The sequence below is a fragment of the Lissotriton helveticus genome, chromosome 2_1 (assembly GCF_964261635.1).
Source record: "Lissotriton helveticus chromosome 2_1, aLisHel1.1, whole genome shotgun sequence".
Taxonomy (NCBI): domain Eukaryota; kingdom Metazoa; phylum Chordata; class Amphibia; order Caudata; family Salamandridae; genus Lissotriton; species Lissotriton helveticus.
In genome coordinates, this window is record NC_136059.1 from 2,029,281,473 (window position 1) to 2,029,304,837 (window position 23,365).

General features: G+C 42.8%; 1 protein-coding gene across 1 annotated transcript in view; it reads right to left on the reverse strand.

The window, feature by feature from the left end:
* PPID (peptidylprolyl isomerase D) overlaps positions 1-23,365 on the reverse strand; it is a 103,850-nt gene that overhangs the window by 61,329 nt on the left and 19,156 nt on the right. Inside the window, exons 4-6 of the mRNA XM_078676995.1 lie at positions 19,817-20,005; positions 19,203-19,325; positions 17,070-17,176 (exon numbers count right to left, since the gene is read on the reverse strand). Coding sequence (XP_078533121.1) covers positions 17,070-17,176; positions 19,203-19,325; positions 19,817-20,005 — 419 coding nt within the window. The remainder of the gene's footprint in view (positions 1-17,069; positions 17,177-19,202; positions 19,326-19,816; positions 20,006-23,365) is intronic.

The window sequence follows — 23,365 nt, forward strand, 5'->3', positions numbered from 1 at the left end:
TAATATCAAGCGTAACAACTGAGCGATCTCATAGGAAGGAATAGGAATGAGTCGGAACAACGTTGGCTATTCCAAGATAGAGCAATAGCAGGATCACACTTATGGAGGATCCCTTTTTTAAAGAGAGCACACAGACCCTAAAGTCTTTAGATGTTCCCCATCACCAGGGCAACCATGGAGGTCTGGAACCAGGTTGGGTGAGGCGGGCGCCTACCCCTTTCCCCCTCACCTCTCACACCCCTCTTTTATAACCCCGACTGACGAAATGACGCTCGGCGGGCCATGTGTTTGATGAAGAGAGAGTGGTCTCATTCACCCAGGTACACTCAGACTACACACTTCCTGAGGGAGAAAGGATGCACAATGTCCAATTAAGTCACTGGCTCCTCCACCCAGCGAATTGCCCAGGGATGAAGTGACCTCTTACACTTTGTCAGATGTTTTGGTTACCAGCCATTTATTAAAAACAACTTCTCCGAACTTTACTCCATCTTGAGTCAGTGCTCACCGCCAAGACCTGAAACACCATGATCCAACTCAGGCAATCCTCATCGCTGTCCAAATTCAGGAAAGACCTCAAGGCCTGGCTCTTCAAATGAATTCAGCGCTCAGACGGATCTGCAGCCCCCCGCACCTTGAGACCCTCACAGATGGGTAACCACACTTTACAAACCCTAGCATTTAAAAAACCTCACAAATTCACTGAAAAAAACCACAGGTTTCATGGACGTCATAGTTAGTTGGACATTTCACTCATACAAAACGAGAAATTCAGCCGTTATAGTTAGTTGTGCTAACTATAACTCGCGCCCCCGTAATGCACTGCTGAGGACGTCACATATTACATCACTCATGACATGGTCAGTGACATCACTGACATCTCAAATGATATCACTGATGACATCATACACGTGATCTGATGCACCGCCTCCTCCTCACACCCTAAATACAGACTACTATTCTCGAAACCATAGACCCACCAATACTAGTACAGCTACAATATTCTATGCAATATGCATGCAGACCTCCAATCAGCTATATAGCATGGATAGTCTTTTAAATACTCAGTACCTATGCAGTCTAGAAATCCTTCATTCTGTCCCATGCACTATGTACGTATCCTATCACTCTGCTAATACCTAAGCACTTCTAAATATAACATGCACACTCTTTGCAGAACTGAAATTACTCCAGTTATTAGTCATATACTTAAGGAATGGCCTAGCCACTAACCCAAGTACAGGTACAATGTTTTGTACACTTTGCATGCAGATCTCTAACAAGCTACATACTATTTATTTATTTATATTTATTTTGAGAGTTTTATACAGCGCGAACAAGATCTTTGCAGATATCAGAGCGCTTTACAAGTAAAAAATACAAAGTAAAATATACAAAGTAAGAATACAAAGTAAAAGAAGCGAATATACAAAGTAATATATGAGGTAGTTAGGTACAAGGTGCTAGTTACATAGGTAGGACAAAGGACATGAGGTAGGTCATAGGTGTGGTAATGTAGCTACACTGAGTATAGACAAACAGTTGTGTCAATAGCATAAAGTGCAATAGCAAGGAGCATATACTTGCTTAAGCGTGTTTAGAGTATCTAGAGTTTAAAGGTGGGCCTAGTTGAGGTGGGTGTGTGCAGGATGTAAAGACCCACAGGTGCGAGTAGAAGGGAAGTAAGGATCGTTGAGGTGGAGAGGGTAAAGTGTGCAAAGTCAACCAGGTGCGTCAACAATATAACAATAAACATAATCAACCAGGTGCATCAAACATTATAACAAAATACAAAGAGTGAGCGTATACATTACGTAATTCGATAATACAGGGTACAATAGGCCATGGACGGGCAGGACTTACAGCGCAGATTCATGAGTGATACGTAGAAATAGGTCATGTGTATTTTGCCATGAGGATCGCTTTAACTTCCTTCTTAAAGATAGTGTTGGAGGTGATGAGCCTTGTTTCAGGAGGGAGTGAGTTCCAGATCCTGGGCGCCATTCCTGAAAAGGAGCGTTTATACGTTTTTTCCTTCCGAAATCTTCGGGGTTTCAGCAACAGATTGCTTGTGCTCCTAGTAGTTCGGGAGCCACCTGAAATTGCCAACTTTTGAGTGAGGTAGGCGGGTGAATTCAGATGCACAGCCTTGTGTGTCATGCATGCGATTTTCAGTTGGATTCTGGCTTCAAAAGGTAGCCAGTTCAGTGATTTAAAGTCCGGGGAGATATGTGAGTGTTTTTTTGAGCCTGTGACGAGTCTCACTGCGGCGTTAAGGGACGCTCTTAGGGGTGCCGTCGTAGTTAGGGGGAGCCCGCAGAGGGCGGTGCAACCGTATTCTATGTGCGGGATGACTATAGATTGTACTGCAGTTTGGAAGTCTTTGGCAGGAAGGAATGGTTTAAGTTTTCTCAGGGTATTGATTTGGAAGTTCGCTCCTTTGGTTGCCTTGCTGATGTGCTGCTGCATGTTGAGATTGGTGTCAAGTGTTCTGCCTAAAGATTTTGCAGAGTCTACTACGATGGGCTGTACATTTAGAGCCGTTAATTGCTTAAGCCATGTTTGAGCCGTGGATATTTTATCGGGAGGTGAGATCAGGAGAAACTCGGTCTTCAGAGCATTGAGTTTGAGGTGATTCTCTGCAAGCCAGGATTGGGTGTTACTGATCGTGGTGTTCAGCAGCATGATGTCCTTGGGAGATTGTATTTTGAGATAAAGTTGGGTGTCGTCGGCATACATGTGAAAGTGCACATTAGAAGCCTGTAGCAACGTGGTGAGAGGTTCCATAACTAGGTTGAACAGTGTTGGGGAGAGGGAGGATCCTTGAGGGACGCCTAGCGATACCGGAACCGGAGAGGACAGCAGGTTGTTGCTTTTGATTCTTTGTGTCCGGTTGTGTAGAAATGAGGTGAACCACTTTAGCACAGTCCCTGATATGCCCATTCTTGTGTTTAACAGTTCGAGTAAGTTCTCATGTTTAACTGTATCGAATGCTGAGGAGAGATCCAGAAGGATGAGGAGACAGGTATCGTTTTGGTCTAGGATTTGGAGGGCATCGTCCACTATGTGAGTCATGGCAGTTTCGGTGCTGTGCCCTGCTCGGAAGCCTGACTGATGAGCGTTTAGGAGATCAAACTTATCTATGTGTTTAGTCAGTTGTAGTTGAACGCATTTTTCCAACAGTTTAGCGAGAGTGGGAATGTTTGTAATAGGGCGGTAGTTGTTTAGATCAGTGGGGTCTGCTGTTGGTTTTTTTAGTAGCGGTGTGACTTGGCCTACTTTGAGGGCGTTGGGGATGGATCCTTGTTGAAGAGAGCTATTGATAATCTTAGACCAGAGTGGGAGAAGCCAAGGGGAGAAGTCTTTTACAGCGTTAGCAGGAAGGGGGTCAGAGAGGTGATTGGAAGGTTTCAAGGCGCTGAGCAGTCTGCCAATTTCTTCTACGGAGTAAGTGTCAAAGGAAGACCAAGTAGCATTGTTCTTTGGTTGAGGTATTGCTGAGTGTCGGGGGTTGGAGTACAGGATAGCGTCATTGAGGAGATCGCTTCTTATTCTCTCAGTTTTTTGGGTTAAGAAGGCAGAGAAGTCTTCGCAGGAAGGCGTAACGTCCATGGAGCTGATTGTCTGGGGATGCTCTTTGGATTGTGTTCTGACTAACTCAAACAGTTTTTCTATTAATACGCTCTTCCAAATACCCAGTTAATACCTATGCAGTGTTGGAATCCTTCTATGCCATGTATTTCTCCAATCGCCCATCCAGCACTATCTACATATCCTATCACTCTGCCAATACCCAAGCACTTCTAAATTCAACATGTACTCTCTTTGCAGCCCTGAAATTATTCTAGTTACTAGTCATGTACCCAAGGAATGGCCTAGCCAGAAAAACTAGTACAGCTACAATATTCTGTCCACAATGCATGCAGATCTCTAATAAGCTACATAGCATTGATAGTCTTTTAAATACTCAGTTAGTACCTATACAGTCTAGGAATCCTGTCTGTCCCATGCAGTTCTCCATTCATCCATCCAGCACTATCTACGTATCCTATCACTTCACCAATACTTAAGCACTTCTAAATTGAGCATGCACTCTCTTTGCAGCACTGAAATTACTCCAGTTATTAGTCATATACTTAAAGAATGGCATAGCCACTAATACAAGTGTAGGAACAATATTTTGTACACTATGTATGCAGACCTTTAACCAGCTACATACTATTGATACGCTCTTCTAAATATCCAGTTAGTACCTATGCAGTGAAGGAATCCTCCTGTCTGTCCCATGCATTTCTCCAATCACCCATCCAGCACTAGCTACTTATCCTATTACTCCACCAATACCTAGGCACTTATAATAGCAAAAAAAGGTTTAGCATTTTTTGATATGTACTACTGTCAAGGTAAGATTAGGTTATCCAAACACTATTAATGCACAACTACATTAGCTGTGATTATATATATATATATATATATATATATATATATATATATATATATATATATATATATATATATATATATATATATATATTCACTGAAAAAACCATAGGTTATAGACCATATATAGTTAGGAATTAGCATTTAGAAAACCTTATTTTACTCACACAAAACCATTGAAATTCCATATATAGTTAGTTGCACTAACTATATATCGCGCACCCGCAATCCACTGCTGATGATGTCACATATTACATCATTCATGACATGGTCAGTGACATCACTGATGACATCACTGATGACATCTCAAATGACATCACTGATGACATCACTGATGACATCACTGATGACATCACTGATAACAACATCCAGTGATTTTTTGTTTCTATAAAGTTTAAATATGTCTTACATATTGAAGAATGAGTGGATGTGTAAGTGTCTGGACGAAGGATTTAGTAGGTGCATGACTGACTGTATGAGTGAGTGATTAAATGTGTCTCACTGACTGCATGGGTTAGTGACTAAACTGTCTTAATTTGTGCATCATTATGTCTGTTGTTCTGTAAACTGCTGCATGTGTTGATCAGTAGCTATATGAGTAACTATATGGGTTATTGATTGATTGCCCAAGTATTTGTATGGGAGACTGAGTGTGTGTGTGGCTAGCTGGGAGGTGTGTGACTGTGCAGATCAATCTGTACTTGTATCAATGATTGTATAAGAAGGTAAGTATGTGTTAGTATATGTTTGAAAATGTAAGGTGCTCTATGTTTAACTGTATAGACAAGAAAATGGAAGTGTCATTGATTCTTTACAGGACTGACTAGGTGTGTGAGTAACTCCATGGATGAGTGGCAGACTGTGAGTGTCTGTATAGGTGTATGAGTGCATATGATAGTGTTGTAAAGATGAGTGATTGTATGTATGAATGATTGTATGGGTGAATGAGTGAAGGTGTGTGTAGACGTAGCAATCAGTGAGTGCGTATGTAGTAACTAGTATTGGTGTGTCAATGGTTTCAAAAATTATACTCTCTTTTTAACACTGGGTGAAACAGAGGTTATATTAAAATGTGAGGAGATGCATTGTATTGTCACATGAATGATATCATCAGTGATGTGGTCATTGATGTCAAATGAGATGTCATCAGTGATGTCATCAGTGATGTCACTGACCATGTCATGAATGATGTAATATGTGACATCATCAGCAGTGGATTGCGGGTGCGCGATATATAGTTAGTGCAACTAACTATATATGGAATTTCAATGGTTTTGTGTGAGTAAAATAAGGTTTTCTAAATGCTAATTCCTAACTATATATGGTCTATAACCTATGGTTTTTTCAGTGAATTTTCAAGGTTTTGTAAATGCTAATTCCTAACTATATATGGTCTATAACCTATGGTTTTTTCTGTGAATTTCATTGGTTTTTTAACAGCTAATATCTGTAGCTGTAAAATGTATTCTTCTTTAAATCCAAAAATATATATTTTATATGTTTATGAATAATTTTTTTTTTTAAATATTTTTTTTTCTTCGTTCCCGCTTCGCGAATCGGGAAGCTTCCCGTTAGCTGACCTTGATGCCGCGAAATAGACCGCGAGCCGGTAAACGTTTCTTTACCGCAAGTGCCGCGTTAGAAAACAACATCGTGACGCCTCCCGTCCGCATGACATTTCACGTTGTCGCGTGATACGTCATATGACGTGCTACGTTAGCGAACTGGTACACGAAGCGAGTCGCAAAGCGCAGGTTTCTGGAAGCAAACCGGGAGGCCCTGCAAAGCGCTTAACGTAAACACAGCAAGTCATGTGACTTGGTAATAACACTTTTCATTGGTTCATTTCACTTTTGGTTTCCTAATGATGTAAGACTAGGTCATATAATCTAAAATGAACACTTTTGATTGGTTGAGAACTCTTGTTTTTCCCAAATGATGAAAATCCCTCCTTCTTTCCTCACTCTGACTTTCATCATTGTGAGAGAAAGACCCTTTGTGATCACTGAGCAATGGCTTCTTTAGTAGCTTCAGCTGGTGCTTCCCCACCACCTCCACCACATCCAAGGAAGAGTGGACCACCTGCTCAAGTTATAATTCAACAAGAAGAAGAAGAAGAGGAACAGGACGAGGAGCACGAAGAGAGGCAGTTTTTGCCTGAGCAGCCCAGGACGTCTCACCGGAAAGAAAACTTCATTTGGCAATTTTTTAAAATTCCCAAAGGTCAGAAAAAAGTAAATGCAAGATACGTAACTTGCCTTATATGTCAAGATAGACTGTCCAGAGGAACCGAGAAAAAATACAGTTTCGGAAACTACACAATGCATCGCCATATGACTAGGTGGCATCCTAACAACTACAGTGCTGCACAGTTTCGGAACGACCTAGATAATCTCCCTATTATGGCCAGAAGATCTGTTGTACCGGAAGTAACGGGACCAGAGGGCAGGGAGATGGTGCCAAATATACAAATGAAATTTGGTGAAGTAAAACACCTGCGTATTTTGCGATGGATTCATTTCCTACGGAGAAAAAAGCATCACTCTGATCAACAGAGCTATTGACTATCATATGCAAGTTTGAACGAAACGCCCAAAATAATAAATACTTCTTTTTTTGTTTTGTTGCTCCTGTTGAGCCCTTTACAATGAATCGTTTTCATTGCCCCCTCCAAGAAAAACCCCAAAAAATATAAAACTGTTCAGAAAAATTCAAAAAAAGTAAAAAAATGTTCCGAAAAATAATAAAAAAAATATAAAACAACAAAAACAATAAAAAAAAAGTTCTTTTCAGAACGACCTCCCCGTTATTAAAAAATTGGTACAATATTTGGAACTGTGCCAACCTCTATTTCTCTTAGTTCGCTTCCCAGTTCGCTCGCCGGTACGCGAACTAGAAGCGAACCAAAAACACTAAGTATAAGGGAAGGAAACAGACACTTATGTTAAAAGAAAGACAGCTATAGGGGAGTAAACTAGAGATACTATTACCCGTAATCCACTGCTGATGATGTCACATATTACATCATTCATGACATGCTCACTGACATCATCAGCAGAGGATTGCGGGTTTTTTGGCAACGTGCCTTATCCACGGTTTAATAACGCTGCCTTTTGCTTTATATAAGTTTTCAAATTGTATGAAATATATACCAATAGGTCGTTATGAACCTTTAGGTAGTGCTTTTCTTCATGAGGTCTGGTCGCTTCCATACACATACAGATGTTTCAAAGATGATCAAGAAGTTTATCTGAATGGAGAGGAATGCACTGAGACGCCAGATCATTCACTAATGTGTAGGCACATACAGTTACACGGTTCATGCAACAAACACCGACCAAATATGGCTTGCGTGTTGCAAGGCACGCCAGTTCCTGCTATCATCCCCACGTTCAAGTTGTTGGAAAATGGTAGTTATTTGATGCTCAATAATGAAGATTGTTCTGAGTTAATTGAAAAGGGTCTGCACCTCTGTACGGGTGTTCGCTATGTGAAGCACGAAAGTTTCACGGGCCGAACTCAAGGCCACCTCTCTCTGAGACAAAAGAGCTCTTATTCTTGCCATGCCGTTGAAATCTGTCCCAAGGTTGGTATTTGTGGCCAGATTGAAAACTCCCTATGTTCATGTGTGGGAGGAAATAGAACATTTCTGCAGCAAATAACCCGTTCACTTACTGTTACGATAAAAGGAATACTTTTAATTCAGATTTGCCTTTCAATTTCAGCAAGATGGTTCCGACTATCTTTAACGCATCCTCCACAAAGACCCTGGCGCACTTTTTTAAAGTTGTTACCAGTGGTCTCGTGACTTCATTTGAGAAAATCTTTGGAGTCATCCCTGCTTCCTTTCATTCTATTTTCTCCACTCTGGTTCGTGGATTGGCATTTTTACTTGCATTACCAGCAGACGCTCTTGTGCTTTTTTACATTTTTAAATATGGATGTCCCTCCTATGCAACCTCCCACCCTGCAGCTGCTGACACTGTTCCGCAATCGCATGCTAGAATATTATGGCACAATGCCGTTGGCGATATTAAGCACGGCATATGGATTATCTTTTCGATTCTCCTACTTCACCTGTGTCCAGCCTGTATTTCACTGCCTGACCTGTGATTTCGATTGGGCCATTGATTTGTGTCTCTGCGGACCGGTTTCTCCTGACGTCGACTTTAATCAGCTGATGACTCCTATCATTACTCACGAGTTGGTTTGTCCTGGCGAAAGGATTATGGCTGTGGCATTGATGCATGGACTACTTGGTCCCTGGAATTTACTGGCGGCAGCACAGTCTTTCTTGGAACAGAGCTTTCTTGAAAACCCACCGAGCTGTCCTCTGATGGTGATAGAGGATCCGGTGCTGGGAGAGCACGTATGTTCTTTTCCGCTTTTAAATTGGATGGCTGAACTGTTTTCGGATGAAGACGGTGACTTCCTATTGGAGGCTGTTGCAGCTTATTTTGCATACACAGTTATGTCATAGACCTTTTTCATGTTTGATATGCTGAGTACTAGCATTTCATTGACAATTCATTGACTTATTTGTCAAGTTTTTATTATTTACCTTGCCTATTGGCTTAAGACTCGATAAAGTACTTGGCTGTTTTATTTTTCTTTAGCATTAAATTTTCCTAGTTTTTAATGCTTTACCTTGCGGACCGTCCACATATAAACTTGCAATCTGCTCTCATGAGATGGCACTTCTATTATCTTATTCAGTTCGTTTCCGGATCATGGGGAGGTGTCATCTAGGTCCTGGATATCTTTACACCGTGTTAAGTTAGCATGGGCTCATTACCGGTTTAAACGCCATGTTTCCTTTTTTGCAACTTCTGCACACGACACTTAGTTGTTGCTTTAGCTTTCCACCTAGTAGTTCATCGTGGTTTACATGAGAATAATATGTTATTGCTCTACTATCTGCTTTGCTTGTTAAACTATATCTGTACAGCGAGTGCTAAAGTTTCAAGAACAACACGATACAGAATTGTTATGAGGTCTGATCTCCACGACTTCATACTCATAACATAAGTGCAACTTCTGCCAATTCTGGGCATGAGGCGGGTTTTATATTGCTTTGCCGAACACACATACACAACAGTTGATGCGGTTCACATGAAGAGAGAGCTGGTGTATGCTGATGTGATTCCTTCAAATCTAAGACACTAAAGTATGGGCACGCCCTAAACCAACACAAAGAGACCTTCTTAGCAAATAATATAATATGTGTATTAGGGAGGGTGAGATATAAGCAGCCGCGGGCCGTGGAGGGAGTTACGGTGAGGCAGGGAGGCGGGGAGGGGGAGAAGCAGGGTGGAGCCCTCTCTACCTTGCCCCTCCCCCTCCCCGCCTCCCTGCCCCACCGTAACTCCCTCCACGGCCCGCGGCTGCTTATAAGTGTTGCTAACTCTTATTCATTTACAGCATGTTAACATACTGTCACCATTCGCTTTTTATGTACTAGTAACTATGCTGGTAATTTTGCTACTGATAATATGTGTACTTGTATTCTCCACCCTGCTTCTCCCCCTCCCCGCCTCCCTGCCTCACCGTAACTCCCTCCACGGCCCGCGGCTGCTTATAAGTGTTGCTAACTCTTATTCATTTACAGCATGTTAACATACTATCACCATTCGCTTTTTATGTACTAGTAACTATGCTGGTAATTTTGCTACTGATAATATGTGTACTTGTATTATCTAAGATACTACGCCTGAGAAGACGGCATTAGTAAATAAACATTTCAAATACACATGTGTTCTTCTTAACTCCATGTTCTGGTTTCTAAGAAATATATAACGACCGACTGTTCATGAGTTCCACGTATCCTGAGGTACTATAAGTTCATATTCTGGATTGTCTAAACATTGAGAGTTTGTTATATCCAATGTGACACTGTACCTAGCTTGCTAAGGAGTTTTTGATTACTAACGTGAGTTTTGGGACACCCTAATTCGCCGAGGTTCCAATCCTCTGTCCACAGTTCTGTGTGAGAACAGAAACCCTGCGACAGGGGCACCCCCGACCCTTGCTGGAGCTTCATCACACTTGCGATACAACTCCAGCAATGCGCCACCTTTACGGCACAGATACATCACGCATCTGTGCTGTTTTTGCCCCATGATGCGCCGCATTGTAAATGCAGCACACCATAGGTGACGGAACAGCGGCACAGAATGACTAACACATCCCTGGTGATGCGCCAGTCATCATAAATGTATCCCTATGCTTCTTATCTTGTTAGAGATGAACCGCCATATGTATCATCAAAGTTTTTTGCATTTCCTAAATAGCGAACTTTAAGGAATAAATAGCGATTCTTTACCATTCCTAGTTTGCGATTAGCTATTTGCTAATTACAAATTACCCATTCATTTCCTTCATTTCCATAGGGCGGTTGGACTCACTTTTAGCTCGAACGGCTGAATGGATTTCCACGAAACTTGGCAAAATTGTAGGGACTGGTAGCCCGATGTGCCTTTGCTATGTCTCAAGATATATGCTCCAGTGGTTTTTACGAAAATTAACTTTGAAAAATATATATTGGGCTACATTGGCCTATATATATGTTGGAGCCCAAATGTAGCCCAATGTAGCCCAAAGATGGCCGCCAGACACACAAAAAAACAAATGTAGCCCAAATATCAGCCAGATGTAGCCCAACTATAGCCCAGTGACAGAATGACCAATCAGCTTCGCAAACCTCCGTTACGCGAAGCGGAGCGCTGTTACAGATATATATCTTTTTTTGAACGTTAATTTCTCAAAATCCACTGGAGCACATATATTGAGACCTAGCAAAGGCACATCGGGCTACCAGTCCCTAATATTTTGCCAAGTTTCGTGCAAATCCATTCAGCCGTTCGATTATTATTATTATTATTTTTTTTTGCCCCACGGGGCCCTTTTAAAACCTCCACATCAAACCTAGGGGGTCAGCGAGGATCTACTATGCCCCCTTATAGTTATTTCCCCCTTTGTTTTGACCTCCTCTTGTCTCTCGATCCTACCGAGAGACAAGATAGCGGCCGCTACGGACTTTTTGGAATGTTGACAGACGCCGGAGAACCAATCAGCTTCGCTTCACAAAGCTCCGTTGCGCGTAAAGTACGCGTCCTGGGACGCTGCCAGGTCCGCTGTTACAGATATATATCTTTTTTTAAACGTTAATTTCTCAAAATCCACTGGAGCACATATATTGAGACCTACAAAAGGCACATCGGGCTACCAGTCCCTACAATTTTGCCAAGTTTCGTGCAAATCCATTCAGCCGTTCGGGCTAAAAGTGAGGCCAACCGCCCTATGGAAAACTCAATGTTAAAAACACGTTTTGGGACCCCCCTTTTTTCTCGGCCCCCCCTTGACGAACCCCCCCCAAATTTTCAAGGGCTGCTCAGAAACAAAATGTGCCATTTTCCTGAAAATTTCAGCCAATTCCGTCCACAAACGCCAAAGTTATTAGACATAGAATTTTCAAAAATCCCATAGAGAAAAAATCCTAACTATATATACCTACTGGCGACCGCCAGTAGGTAATATATATATATATATATATATATATATATATATATATATATATATATATATATATATATATATATATATATATATATATATATATATATATATATATATACACACACACCTCTAACCAGCTACTTAGTAAAGTACTACCATGCAACCTAGGAATCCTCCTGTCTGTCCCATGCATTTCTCCAATCACCCATCTGGCACTATCTACTTATCAGATTACTCCAATACCTAATACTGTAATTATTCTAGTTACTAGTCATGAACTTATGGAATGGCCTAGCTACTAACACAAGTACAGCTATAATATTTGGTGCACTATCCAAGCAGACCTCTAACTAGCTGCATACTATTGATACACTCTAAATACCCAGTTAGTACTCATGCAGTGTAGGAAATGTCCAGTCAGTCCCAAGCACTTCTTTAATCACATATCTACCACTATCTACTTATCCTATCACTCCACCAATACGTAAGCACTTATAAATTAAGTGTTCACTCTGTCTGCAGCACCGTCATCATTCCAGTTACTAGTGGTATTCTTATAAAATGACCTAGGCACCAACACAAGTACACAAAATATTCTGTGCATAATCCCTACAAATCTCTAAGCAGATACATACTATTGGTCCACTCCATTAAATACTGAAGCAGTACCCATGCAGCGTAGGATACCTCCTGTCAGTCTCATGCAATTCTTCAATTACCCATTCAGCACTATGCTCTTATTATATCAGTCTGCCAATACTTAAGCACTTATGGGGAAGATTTACAAGCACCCTGCGGCACCAGTAAGTCACTTCTTGTAACAAAGGTGGTTAAGGCTCTCTGAAAAATATATTATCGGGAACTTCTGTGTACAAGGGGTGACGGGAGCCCCTCCACCCTCCCCCTTTCCATCCTGTAATATGTGGTTTCATTACTGGAGTACAGCGCAGATGCTCAGGCCGCGCTGTGGGGGAATTGATGAGCGCGCTAAAGGGAAAGAGCGGTGGGAGCGTCAAGACGCTGGGAGCGGGCACATCAGCTGTCCAGGAGCAAGCTGAGATCGCCAGAGAAGAGACACCGTGAGCGTGCACAACGGCTGTCCGGGTAAGTGCACATCTCCTGTCCCCCTTCGGAAGCAAAATCCACAACACTAGATCTCGCCAAGGCGGGCAACGCATGCGCTGCATTGCTAGGCGAGACCTAAAAATGGCAATGCGCCATTCACAAACAAGTAGACCTGGTGGAGATATACCTGCCAGTGGAAATAAACAGAGACAGACGCACTAATCAGGAAAGCAGGCTGCTCACGAGTGGGAAATAACAGATCAGGTGCTGCAGGAGTTTCAAGGGTGGGACAAACCAATAATAGAACTCTTTGCAATGCCAGAAAACCCAAAATGCCAGAGCTTTGCATCCAGGTACCCACACCATCTGTCAGGAGGGAATTCCCCATCAATAGATTGGTATGGGATATTCGCATTCGGTTTCCCCCAATTCTACTGATAAGCAAGTGTAAGCAGTTAACAGTAATTCTGATCGCACCACAATAGGCAATACTACAAGTCATTTTGACACCTCAGAGATGTTGCAGAGACTATCATAAATACAACGCTCTCAAGACATCACAATGCAGAAGGGATAGGTATGCTACCCAGAGCCTCTGAATTGGAGCGTGGCTGCTGAGGACTTAGAATTTGGACACTTACGACTTCCTAGAACAAACATGGAGATCCTGAGCAAGACCAGGAGACCCACAATAAGAAAATAGGACACATTTAAATGCAACAGATATGTTCACTGGTGCAGAAAAGAGAGAAGGGTTCTTAGAGATTAGAACACAGGAAACCATGGTAATTAAATACCATACAGATGTTTTAGAGGAAAATCTAACTAATGGTAGACTAAAGGTAGACCCGTAAGGTCTACCTGACAGCCATTAGTGCATACATTAGAAGACCAACTGGAAGAAGCCTTTTCGTTGTATCAATAATCAAAAGATTCCTGGAGGTAGCAAAGATAACAGCTCCACCACGAGCAGCACCCTCACCCATGTGAAACTTAGTGCTCAGCCACCTAATGGAGTCCTTTGAACCAATGAACCAGGTGTACAAGAACAAGATTGGGAGAACAATTTCACAATTCCTCTCAAAAGTCATCACACACTTCTGTGTTACTAGTCCATACATTTACTAGGTTTCTTTCAGCACCCAAAGACACAGGTTGAGAAGGCCTTACACATGCAGGATGTAAAGACAGCAGTAATGTGCTACTTACAGGAAACTAAACCACTCAACACCAACTAAAGCTCCACCCATGTCCAAATGAACCATAGCACTACAGATTGCAGAAACAATACAGGCATGTTATATGTGAGCAAGTGTGACACTGAAGGAGTTGGCAGTGCCATATTACACAAGGAAAAAGGGTGCAACACTTGCCTTCCTGGCAAACGCCTCCATGCAGGACATATGTGAAGCAGGATCATAGTCCTCGATACATACTTTCTCAAAAACGATTATGTTGACATTCAAGCCAAGGCAGAAGCACAGGTGGGACAGAAGGTTCTAAAGCACCCGTTTGCAAACACATGCTCATTTCAGCACCCCCTCTCTAGGAGGGGGCTTACACAACAATAAAATCAAACAATAGTGATTTAAAAGAACAGCCTGGGAGCAGCCACGGTGGTCTCATTTTAGAAGAGACCACAGCCCCCACCTTAGGCGTAATGGCACCGACGCTTGTGGAATGTTAGCAATGGAAAATGTTAGCTAATAATGTCAGGTGAACCATTAGGGAAATAAAGTGGTTTGGAACCCAGTGCTTACCCGTTTGTCAGTGGAGGGAACCCCCTTTTGCCTACCACCGAGGCTGAAGGTACTAAATATACTAACATTGTAACATACAATAGGACATGTGGTCAGTCTATGAGACATGAAATACTGAGATGTTTAACTGCGTTTTGACTGACTCATAACAGGCTGTTTGACGTTTGGTATCTCTTTGGTAATCTATTTTTATACAAGGACGATGTGTACACAAGATGTATTGAACATAAGAGTGGGACATGGGGTGGGAGGGTAGTTGGGAATTTAGTTGTGGGGCAGAGGGAACAACAACGTTGTACAAAGGTTTTTGAATTAGAGACTCTTATACATCACCATTATCAGCAAAAGTCGCGATTACAATCGGATACTACAAAGTTGCTAACTATTATGCCCAGTGAAAAAGGATTTTTGCATCCTGATCTCTTTAATCTCTCAAACAGTAAAACGTGTTTTTGTTAACTAAAAAGGCTTAAAACCATTATTAGACAATTAATCCATTTATGGTAGAACATTCCAATTAAAACAAGCCATGTTAGGAAATAAACAACTGTAAAAAATGTGCGCATTGTGAGATAACTGTCCTGCTCAAGAACCATTTTGAGGATGAATGTCAATTATTTACAAGATAAAGTCAGCTCTTACAGTTTCAGGATACATGCAAGGTCTTGATGGAAACCCTGAAGCATCTATTTTCTACCTTCAGCCACCGCCCCACCCCCCACCCACAGCCTTGTTACTTATTTACTGCAGTCACTGTATGTTTAACCAGCAACTGTACAGTAGCAGCTGCCAGCAAAAAGTAGTGGGAAAAGACCAAGGACCCAATCCTATTATTCTTTTTTAATAAGCCATTGACCACTGGACAAGGAGCAGTTTCTGCGTAGCTCCTGCTGCAGCAATCAAAGGCTTACAGAAAAATACAAGAATGAAAAAAACCGTGTAGGTCAGTGTGCGTGAATCATTCCAATTTAATATCAGTTAATTTCTGTAGTCCAAGCATTCAGATTGGCTAGCGAGATAACATGTTATAGCATGTTTGAATATATACATAATCATTAAAATTATAATTAATTCCTGTATTTATATGACATTTAGGCTGCTGTGTGCTTTAGTAGTGATTACATCTATTACAGAGTTGGGGTGGTTTGTATTTTGTTGAGTTATCCATCACAAGGCCTACGTTGCAGCTACAGAAACATTTGTTTTTGTTTCAAACAACATTCTTTAACAGATCTCTGCATACGGTGTTCATTAAAGTATTGTAATGGTGTTCTGTCTCAGATTATTGTTCGCACAGAGAGTACCTATAACTCATGGTGACCTTGGAGCTAGGCATCATGGACAACCAGCAATTTCACTGGCTCCAGTGAGATTCAAATTTTAATAAAATCTAGTCTTTGGTTAAAGGAGCACATGCAACTATGTTGAAAGGATGGACTACCTTATATACTCTGGAACCAAGTAAAGCGTCTTCTCCAGCCTGGGACAAGCAAATGAATGTGCCACACATGGAGCTCTGGATTGTACGTCTTCATTCATTAGCATGCATACAATCACACATTGCACTCTTATTAATGAATACATGTTAATAAACAGACCATAACACCTCCCCACAAGTTATGTATTTCCATTTTGAGTTCGCCCAGAACCGCAACAGTTCTAGCGCACAGTCTCACGACACAACACCAAGCATTGATCCACACAAACATAACCCCCAAATATCACACTTCTTGGTCAGCCGCCATACCATTTTTTGAACAACTATGAAAATCTATGAATAAATTGTACCAAATAGGTTTATAGACCAATGCTCATTGTTTTAAATTACAACCTTAATATAAATCTCAAGCAACTCAAGCCACAAAGATAATTTTACAGATTGGTACAAAAAATAAAAAATGTGTTTAAGATTACTACAGCAAAAATATAAACGTGCCCCACTTATCAAAATAGAGAGTGGAGAGCGTAACTGGTTTTGTGCAGCAGGAGGTACTGGTACACGTACACTTATTTTAATATGAATGCTTTAGGGTATGCTGCAATGTATACCATACGCCCATAACTATTCTACAGTAGACCTATGTTCAGAGCACATCAGTTTGACTTAAGCTCCTCAAGCTTAACCATTTTACTACTAGAGTTTAATTTACGCTGTGGTCTTATGCTTCACATGCAACACAGCACACAATTAGTAGAATTAAAGTTCACATTAATGAGTTACAAAAAATGATTGTATTACATTGACCACAATAAACACAAAAAAAGAAATAAGATTACACATTATTTTACCTCAATGCTTTGTTGTATTTTTTTGTTGCCATTTCCCAGTTCTGAGATTTGAATAAAGTGTTTCCAATATTCTTTACATCTTCTGCTATGGAGACAATCTTCTCCACCTAACAAAAAAAAGAAGTACAGATCTTCAGGAGAACAATAAAGATATGTAACAATAAGGGTAATAAACACTTCTTGTTACAAGCTAATAAGGAAAGGAAGGATTACCGATCACTAGCTGTGTATCGGTAAGTGTGGCAGGAACAGTCTATAAACATAGGATTTTATGCACATTGGATTCTATTTAGTAAGCTAGGGTTATCGTTTTTCTTGAATATCTCAGAAACAGTACAGGTCCACCGGACTGCTCTGATAGCTATTTCTATTGGTAATGTGGCAGCCTGAATAAAAAGCTGTGGCACATTCAAATGAGTACACTAAAAGTGTAACAATAACAATACAAGCAATTTCACAAACTTTCCAGCAATATGTGTACTCTACAGTGGCAAACATGTTGCTGACAAAACCATTTCCTCAAAGTAATGACAAGGATTAAGCCTGCCTAATGGCTGTCCCAGCTATCACTGCCTCATCCATTTTGAAAAAATTGAACCATTATTTACATAACTAAAACAATAAATGAACAGAACAATGACTACAGTAATAATCAGAAGTTGGTACTCAAGCAACAGAACATATGGTGAAATTTAGAGCCTGGTACAGAGTAAACACACGAATATGCAGTAATTACTATCTACTATGCTGCCTGCCATCAACCAAAGAAATACATGGGAGCCTATCTTGGGAAAGGTGAACAATGAAATAAAAATACAACTTAGCCCATTAAAAAAAGTTCATTAATACCAAGAAACTTTAAAATGTTGATTTAACTTGTAATAATGAATATAGCTAAGTAGACCAGACACTTGGGGTCTCATTACGATGTCCGTCGGAAAGGCTCCGAACGGCATTCAGTTTGTCCAAATCGATGTCGGAACCAATGTTTCCGACTGACCCAGAAACAATTCCATCTGACCAATTACAATGGTAGGTAACCGCTCGGACTGTCCGACCGGCATTCGGAGACTCCGAAATGGCCGGAGCCGAATCGTACAGCTCTATGGACCAAGTTTCTGACCAACTTATTACGATATCGGATTCGGACATCCTCTCCAAATCAGTTAGTCCGGAACGGCTGTCAGAGACTGACTTTGGGGGCCCATATCGCCCCCTCCCCATCTTCACCCGGAGGCCTCTGGTTGGGCCTTGAGGGGGAACACATGGGACCCCTCTTTGCAACCATGCACAGTGCAGCAGGAAGCATGGGGTGCCTGCCACAGGGTGCAGGGTTTTCTGAAATCACCCCTTTCTTCAATGGGAGCCTATGTTGTCGGTTGGAACACAGGCTTCTATTGAAGTCAATGGGAGTCTGACCGCGGAACCATCGTAATCAGTCGGACTCCCCGAACCAGAGTCGGTTGGAAAGGAGTACGACAAGGAGTCGGTCGGAATGTATTCTGACCGACATCGTAATGAGGCCCTTAATGTGAGTTGCAACAGTGCCAATGTACGATGGGGGATTCAAGAAAATTATTTGGCACTGCCCTAAAGGGTGGTAATGTATATAAGTTTTAGTTCACAATCTGAGCCTTTGCATCAACATTACCAGGTGTTGTGCAGAATCTGACTCCAAACAGTGCAGCCATTTTTATATTTCAAACAGACATCCATCCTCTAAATGCAGCATTGCACTGAATGTTAGGCAGGGTGTTGTGGCTCGTGTTCTCGGAATAGGATTTTGCAAAAATATTGTACAGAAGGAAATCAGATCTAGTCAGGAAAGGTAAAGGTTGGGAACACATGCTGCTCGAAACAGGTATGTGGAGTCATTTCAACACTGCAACTCCACTGTTGACCAAGTGTATACCTTATGAAAATACAGCCTAAGCTGTGAATGTCTTATTACCTACTCAAAAAACTAGAAAGGTGCAAGGATTTCAATCAACTAAATTGTGTTTCACAATTTGTTTTATGCAAAAAATGATAAAATAATTTTTAATAAAGGTCGAACATGAAAAAGCGGAAATTAATTACGCTATTTATTATGCTGTGTTATGTTATCTTGCCTAAGACTATTTACATACTTACATCATTTAACTCTACATCGGAATCTTCGGGAAAGTCTGGATGACTGTCACCAGAGCTATCCATGGGAGTCATCATCCATTCGTCCCCTTCCTTGAATTCTCCACATTCTGCAATGACGCACAACTGGAAACAGAATATCGGCAAATTACTGAATAAATGTTATAACGTTTTAACATATTCTCACAACTTCCACAGAGTATGTGTACTGCTATTTACAGCTCTACTTTTACCTTTCCCAAGACTTGAATCGTTTGGCATAATTTTATTAACCAGGTTTCCGTAAAAGCAGCTGCTTTTAGGAGGCACATATGCTATAACACCTCGTGTGCACTAGCAGAAATGTTCAAACCAGTTTAAAACAAAGGAAAAAAAAGGATTAATAAAGCCTCATTGGCTTGTTGCTAATTCCTGTTAAAAACATCATCACTGTATTAGATTACCATTTTGAAACCTAGTAGGATGGCAGGATTCTACAAAAAGGTGCTACAGCAGACACCTTCCAATGATTGATAATTTATTTTCAAATGTAAGCTAGATTCTTCAATTCCTAGATGCTAGAATCTTTTATACTGCAGTTATTTTAGCCGAAAAGTCAACTGAATGTTTCCACATACCTTTGCAGGCTTCTCTCCTTTGACTTCAACGTTTTCCAACGTTTTTACCACACCAATCCCTTTGATCACCTGGCCAAACACCACATGTTTTCCATCAAGGTGGGGGGTGGGCACAGTCGTGATGAAGAACTGGGAGCCATTCGTATTTGGGCCAGCATTAGCCATGCTGAGCAGTCCTTCCTGATCATGCTGCAGAAAGAGAAGCCATCCCATATAGACGCAATTAGTCAAAGACAGTATGCTAACTGCAGGCAGTAGATAACAAATTTTGCTCGTGCTACATGCTTTTTAAATGCTGATGGTCTTCATGGCACATGAATTCTGTGCTTTACACAAATTCCCTATGACAGATTATGTATTTGATCGATTTTGAAACAAACTATATTTTTGCATTTAAAAAAAAATGTCAAAACCTTTGAGGAAATTCAAATCGGACATTACATTGTGCGACATAAAATATCTATTTACACAGTATGTACCCAGCCAAACATCAGAAATGTAAAGCAACTCCATCCTGCCAGAAACAAGTTTGTTGTGGTACTGTAAATACAATACTATTACTCGGTGAGTCCCTCCCCCAAACGGGGTCACAGACCTGGCTGCAGCACCAGTAGTAAGTACTGCGTGCTGGGGGGGACAGAAAAGGAAAGGAAGGCAATTACTGACCAGCACCGGCGGCCGCCCCGGGGTGGCGGCGGGGAGCGCGGGAGAGGCAGCGCCACTGGAAGGGGCACGGAAGTGGAGGTAAGTCACCAAGGGTCCCCATATGTCAACAGGACGGGACCTCAAGGGTAATAAATCCCAGAATTCCAATAGCATAGTCTGACAACTAGAGGAGTCTTCCAGCCAGCTCTCAACCATAGGCGCAGGTCTACGGCCCCAGCACATGGCCACCCTCTGCCTGGCAAGGACCAGCAGCATCGCAATCAGGCGTCGAGAAGCATCTGGACAGAATTTGACAAAGCCCAGTAGGCACCGAGGGGTGGGCAGGTTACACCATAGTGCTAGTAATTTCAGAGATAGTGGAAAATACCGCCTGCCAAAACTCGGAAACCGTAGGGCATAACCACGCCAAATGCACAGTCCACAGCAGGGGCAGCGCATGCAAGTGTCACTGGGTATGAGACCAAGTTTGTGGAGCTGGGCAGGAGTACGGTATAGTCTGTGTAAATACTTAAAGTGTATCAGACAAAGCCGGTAATTTGGTGACAGTTTCTTCGTCTGATTGCAGCAGTATAGCCAGTCAGCCTGCGCAATGTCCATGCAAAGGTCCGCGCCCCACGCCCGATTTGTAGAGATGGAGGTGGACCTTAGAGTGAAGGCGTATAATTTGGTGACTATTTTGTGTGGGGTCGGGGATGTATATATGAAATCAAGAGCCGGCATTGTGGACGGGGGCTGAGCAGGCATTGTGGACGGGGGCTGAGGGAATGTAGAGTGCAGCTTCCGACAGATGCATGCCTAAACATGCCGGAAGGCTGGAGTGGGGGAAAATCAGGGTGTTGCACTATTGGCATAGCGTTAGCAGAGAGTAAGGGAAGATTAGAGAGCCGGCGCAGGCCAGACCAGGCCCAGCGCAGTGTCTCGAACGTGTTCACCTCCGCCCGCGGGCGCACCGCCGGAGCAAATAATGCCGTGGCCAGCGGCCAGGGGGATGCAATATCCGTCTCAACGGCCACATGTGGCTGATAAGGGATGGGATGGATCCAAAAGTGCAGAAAGCTGGCCTGGGCGCACAAGGCATAAATCTTGAAGTCAGGAGCGGGAGAGTGAGAATATCATCCGCAACTCTTGGCTGTTTACCTGCTCAGACAAGTAAAAAAGATTAAGGAGCGCAGTTTGCGAAAAAAATGAGCGGTAAGAAGTATAGGGACGTTTGAAAACAGATAAAGGAATTCGGCAGAACCACCATCTTGGCGATGGCGATGGCGATCTGGCCGGCCGAGGATAGCGTAAGAAACCTCCAGGTCGGAACCTTGGACTCCAGCCAATCCACCACACACCCAAAGTTGGATCCCTGCTCAACCAGATGCCCAGATAGCGTGTGGGGCCCGAGGCCCACACAAAAGGAAAATCCAGTGTGAATGGCTTGATGGCATCAGTCAAAAGGAACAGCAGAGACTTGCTCCAATTTACCTGTATGCCGGAAAGTCCGCCAAAGCGTATGATTCCCCGGACAAGGGGGCTAAGATTTTCCTGAGGATGACGGACATACAAGGTTACATCGTCCGCGTACATGGAGACGAGGAGGGAGCGGCTGAAAAAACAATTCTCCTTTGGAGGGCGGCAGCAGAATAAAGCTGTGAATAAAAGTCCAGAAAGCAGGACTTAATCTCCTCTGGGGAGGTGGTTCTGGCCGAACCCCCGTCGCCAAGTGAATGCACGCTGCAGGGAGTGGGGGAGGCGAAGACAAATCTGGATCGGTGCATGGTCTGAGAAAGTGCGCGCCATGTGGGTCGCGATGGTGAGCCAGGTTAGGACATCAGGGAGGTCAGCCAGAACTCTATGCGGGACCAACAGCCCCTGGCACCAGTAACACAGGTTCCTTCTCTGGCATCCTGCCGCACGTGGCACAAGGCATCAAAAAGGGAGTTGTCCGTTAGTATGGACGCATGGGCTGCAATGGTGCGCGGGTGGGATGAACAGGGACCAGACCGATCGAGCGCCGCCGATAGAGGGACGTTAAAGCCCCCCCCCCCCCAGATGACAGCTGCCTGGCAGCCAGCTGAGAGGAGGTGCCATATGTGATTAAAAAAGTCTGGGTCAACAGGGTTGGGACCACAGACCGTGGCGATCGCAACGGGCTGGACCAATAGGGAGCAGTGCAGGATTACATACCTGCCATCGGGATCAATTAGTGCCTGAGCAGTGTGCCTGGGGAGGCCCCTGCGTATCAGAATGGAGACCCCCCCTTGCCTATGCAGAGTAAAAAGAAGAGTGTGATTCCCCCCAGTAACGTGCCTGGAGTCTGGAGAGAGAGAGACCCAGACAGCAAGTGCGTCTTTTGTAAGAGACAGATGTCCACCCTATGACTTAAGTGGGAGTGAATAAGCCTGGCCTTACGGTGGTCATTCAAACCACGAATGTTTCAGGACCAGCAGATAGTGTCAGTCATGTAGTAGTGGCCATAATGGTTATAGTACACAGCGCGAGTGGGAGGCGCCACGAGCAGGCACAGACGGTGCAGCGCAATGAGAGGACGCCAGCTGGCGGGACAACGGAGGGAGCACCTACAGACAAAAATATGGTGAATATGTAGCAGAGAAGTGGAACAGGCCAGTGAACAGGAGAAACGCCCAGCATGCAGAGAGTAGGTGATTGCAATCAACAGGAGGGGAGAGGGACTAAAGGAACAGTGCTTACATGGGGGAATATTATCAGCTGACTTATGGCAAAGGGAGGCAAGGAGCACAATGCAGTGTCGCAGTCCAAACATGATAAACATGATAAAACAATGAAGATTGTCCAAATAGTGGCCAAACAAAACCACATCCCCTGGAGGCAAGAAATAAAACCCTGAGTACCCCCCACCCCTACCCAACCAGTCTA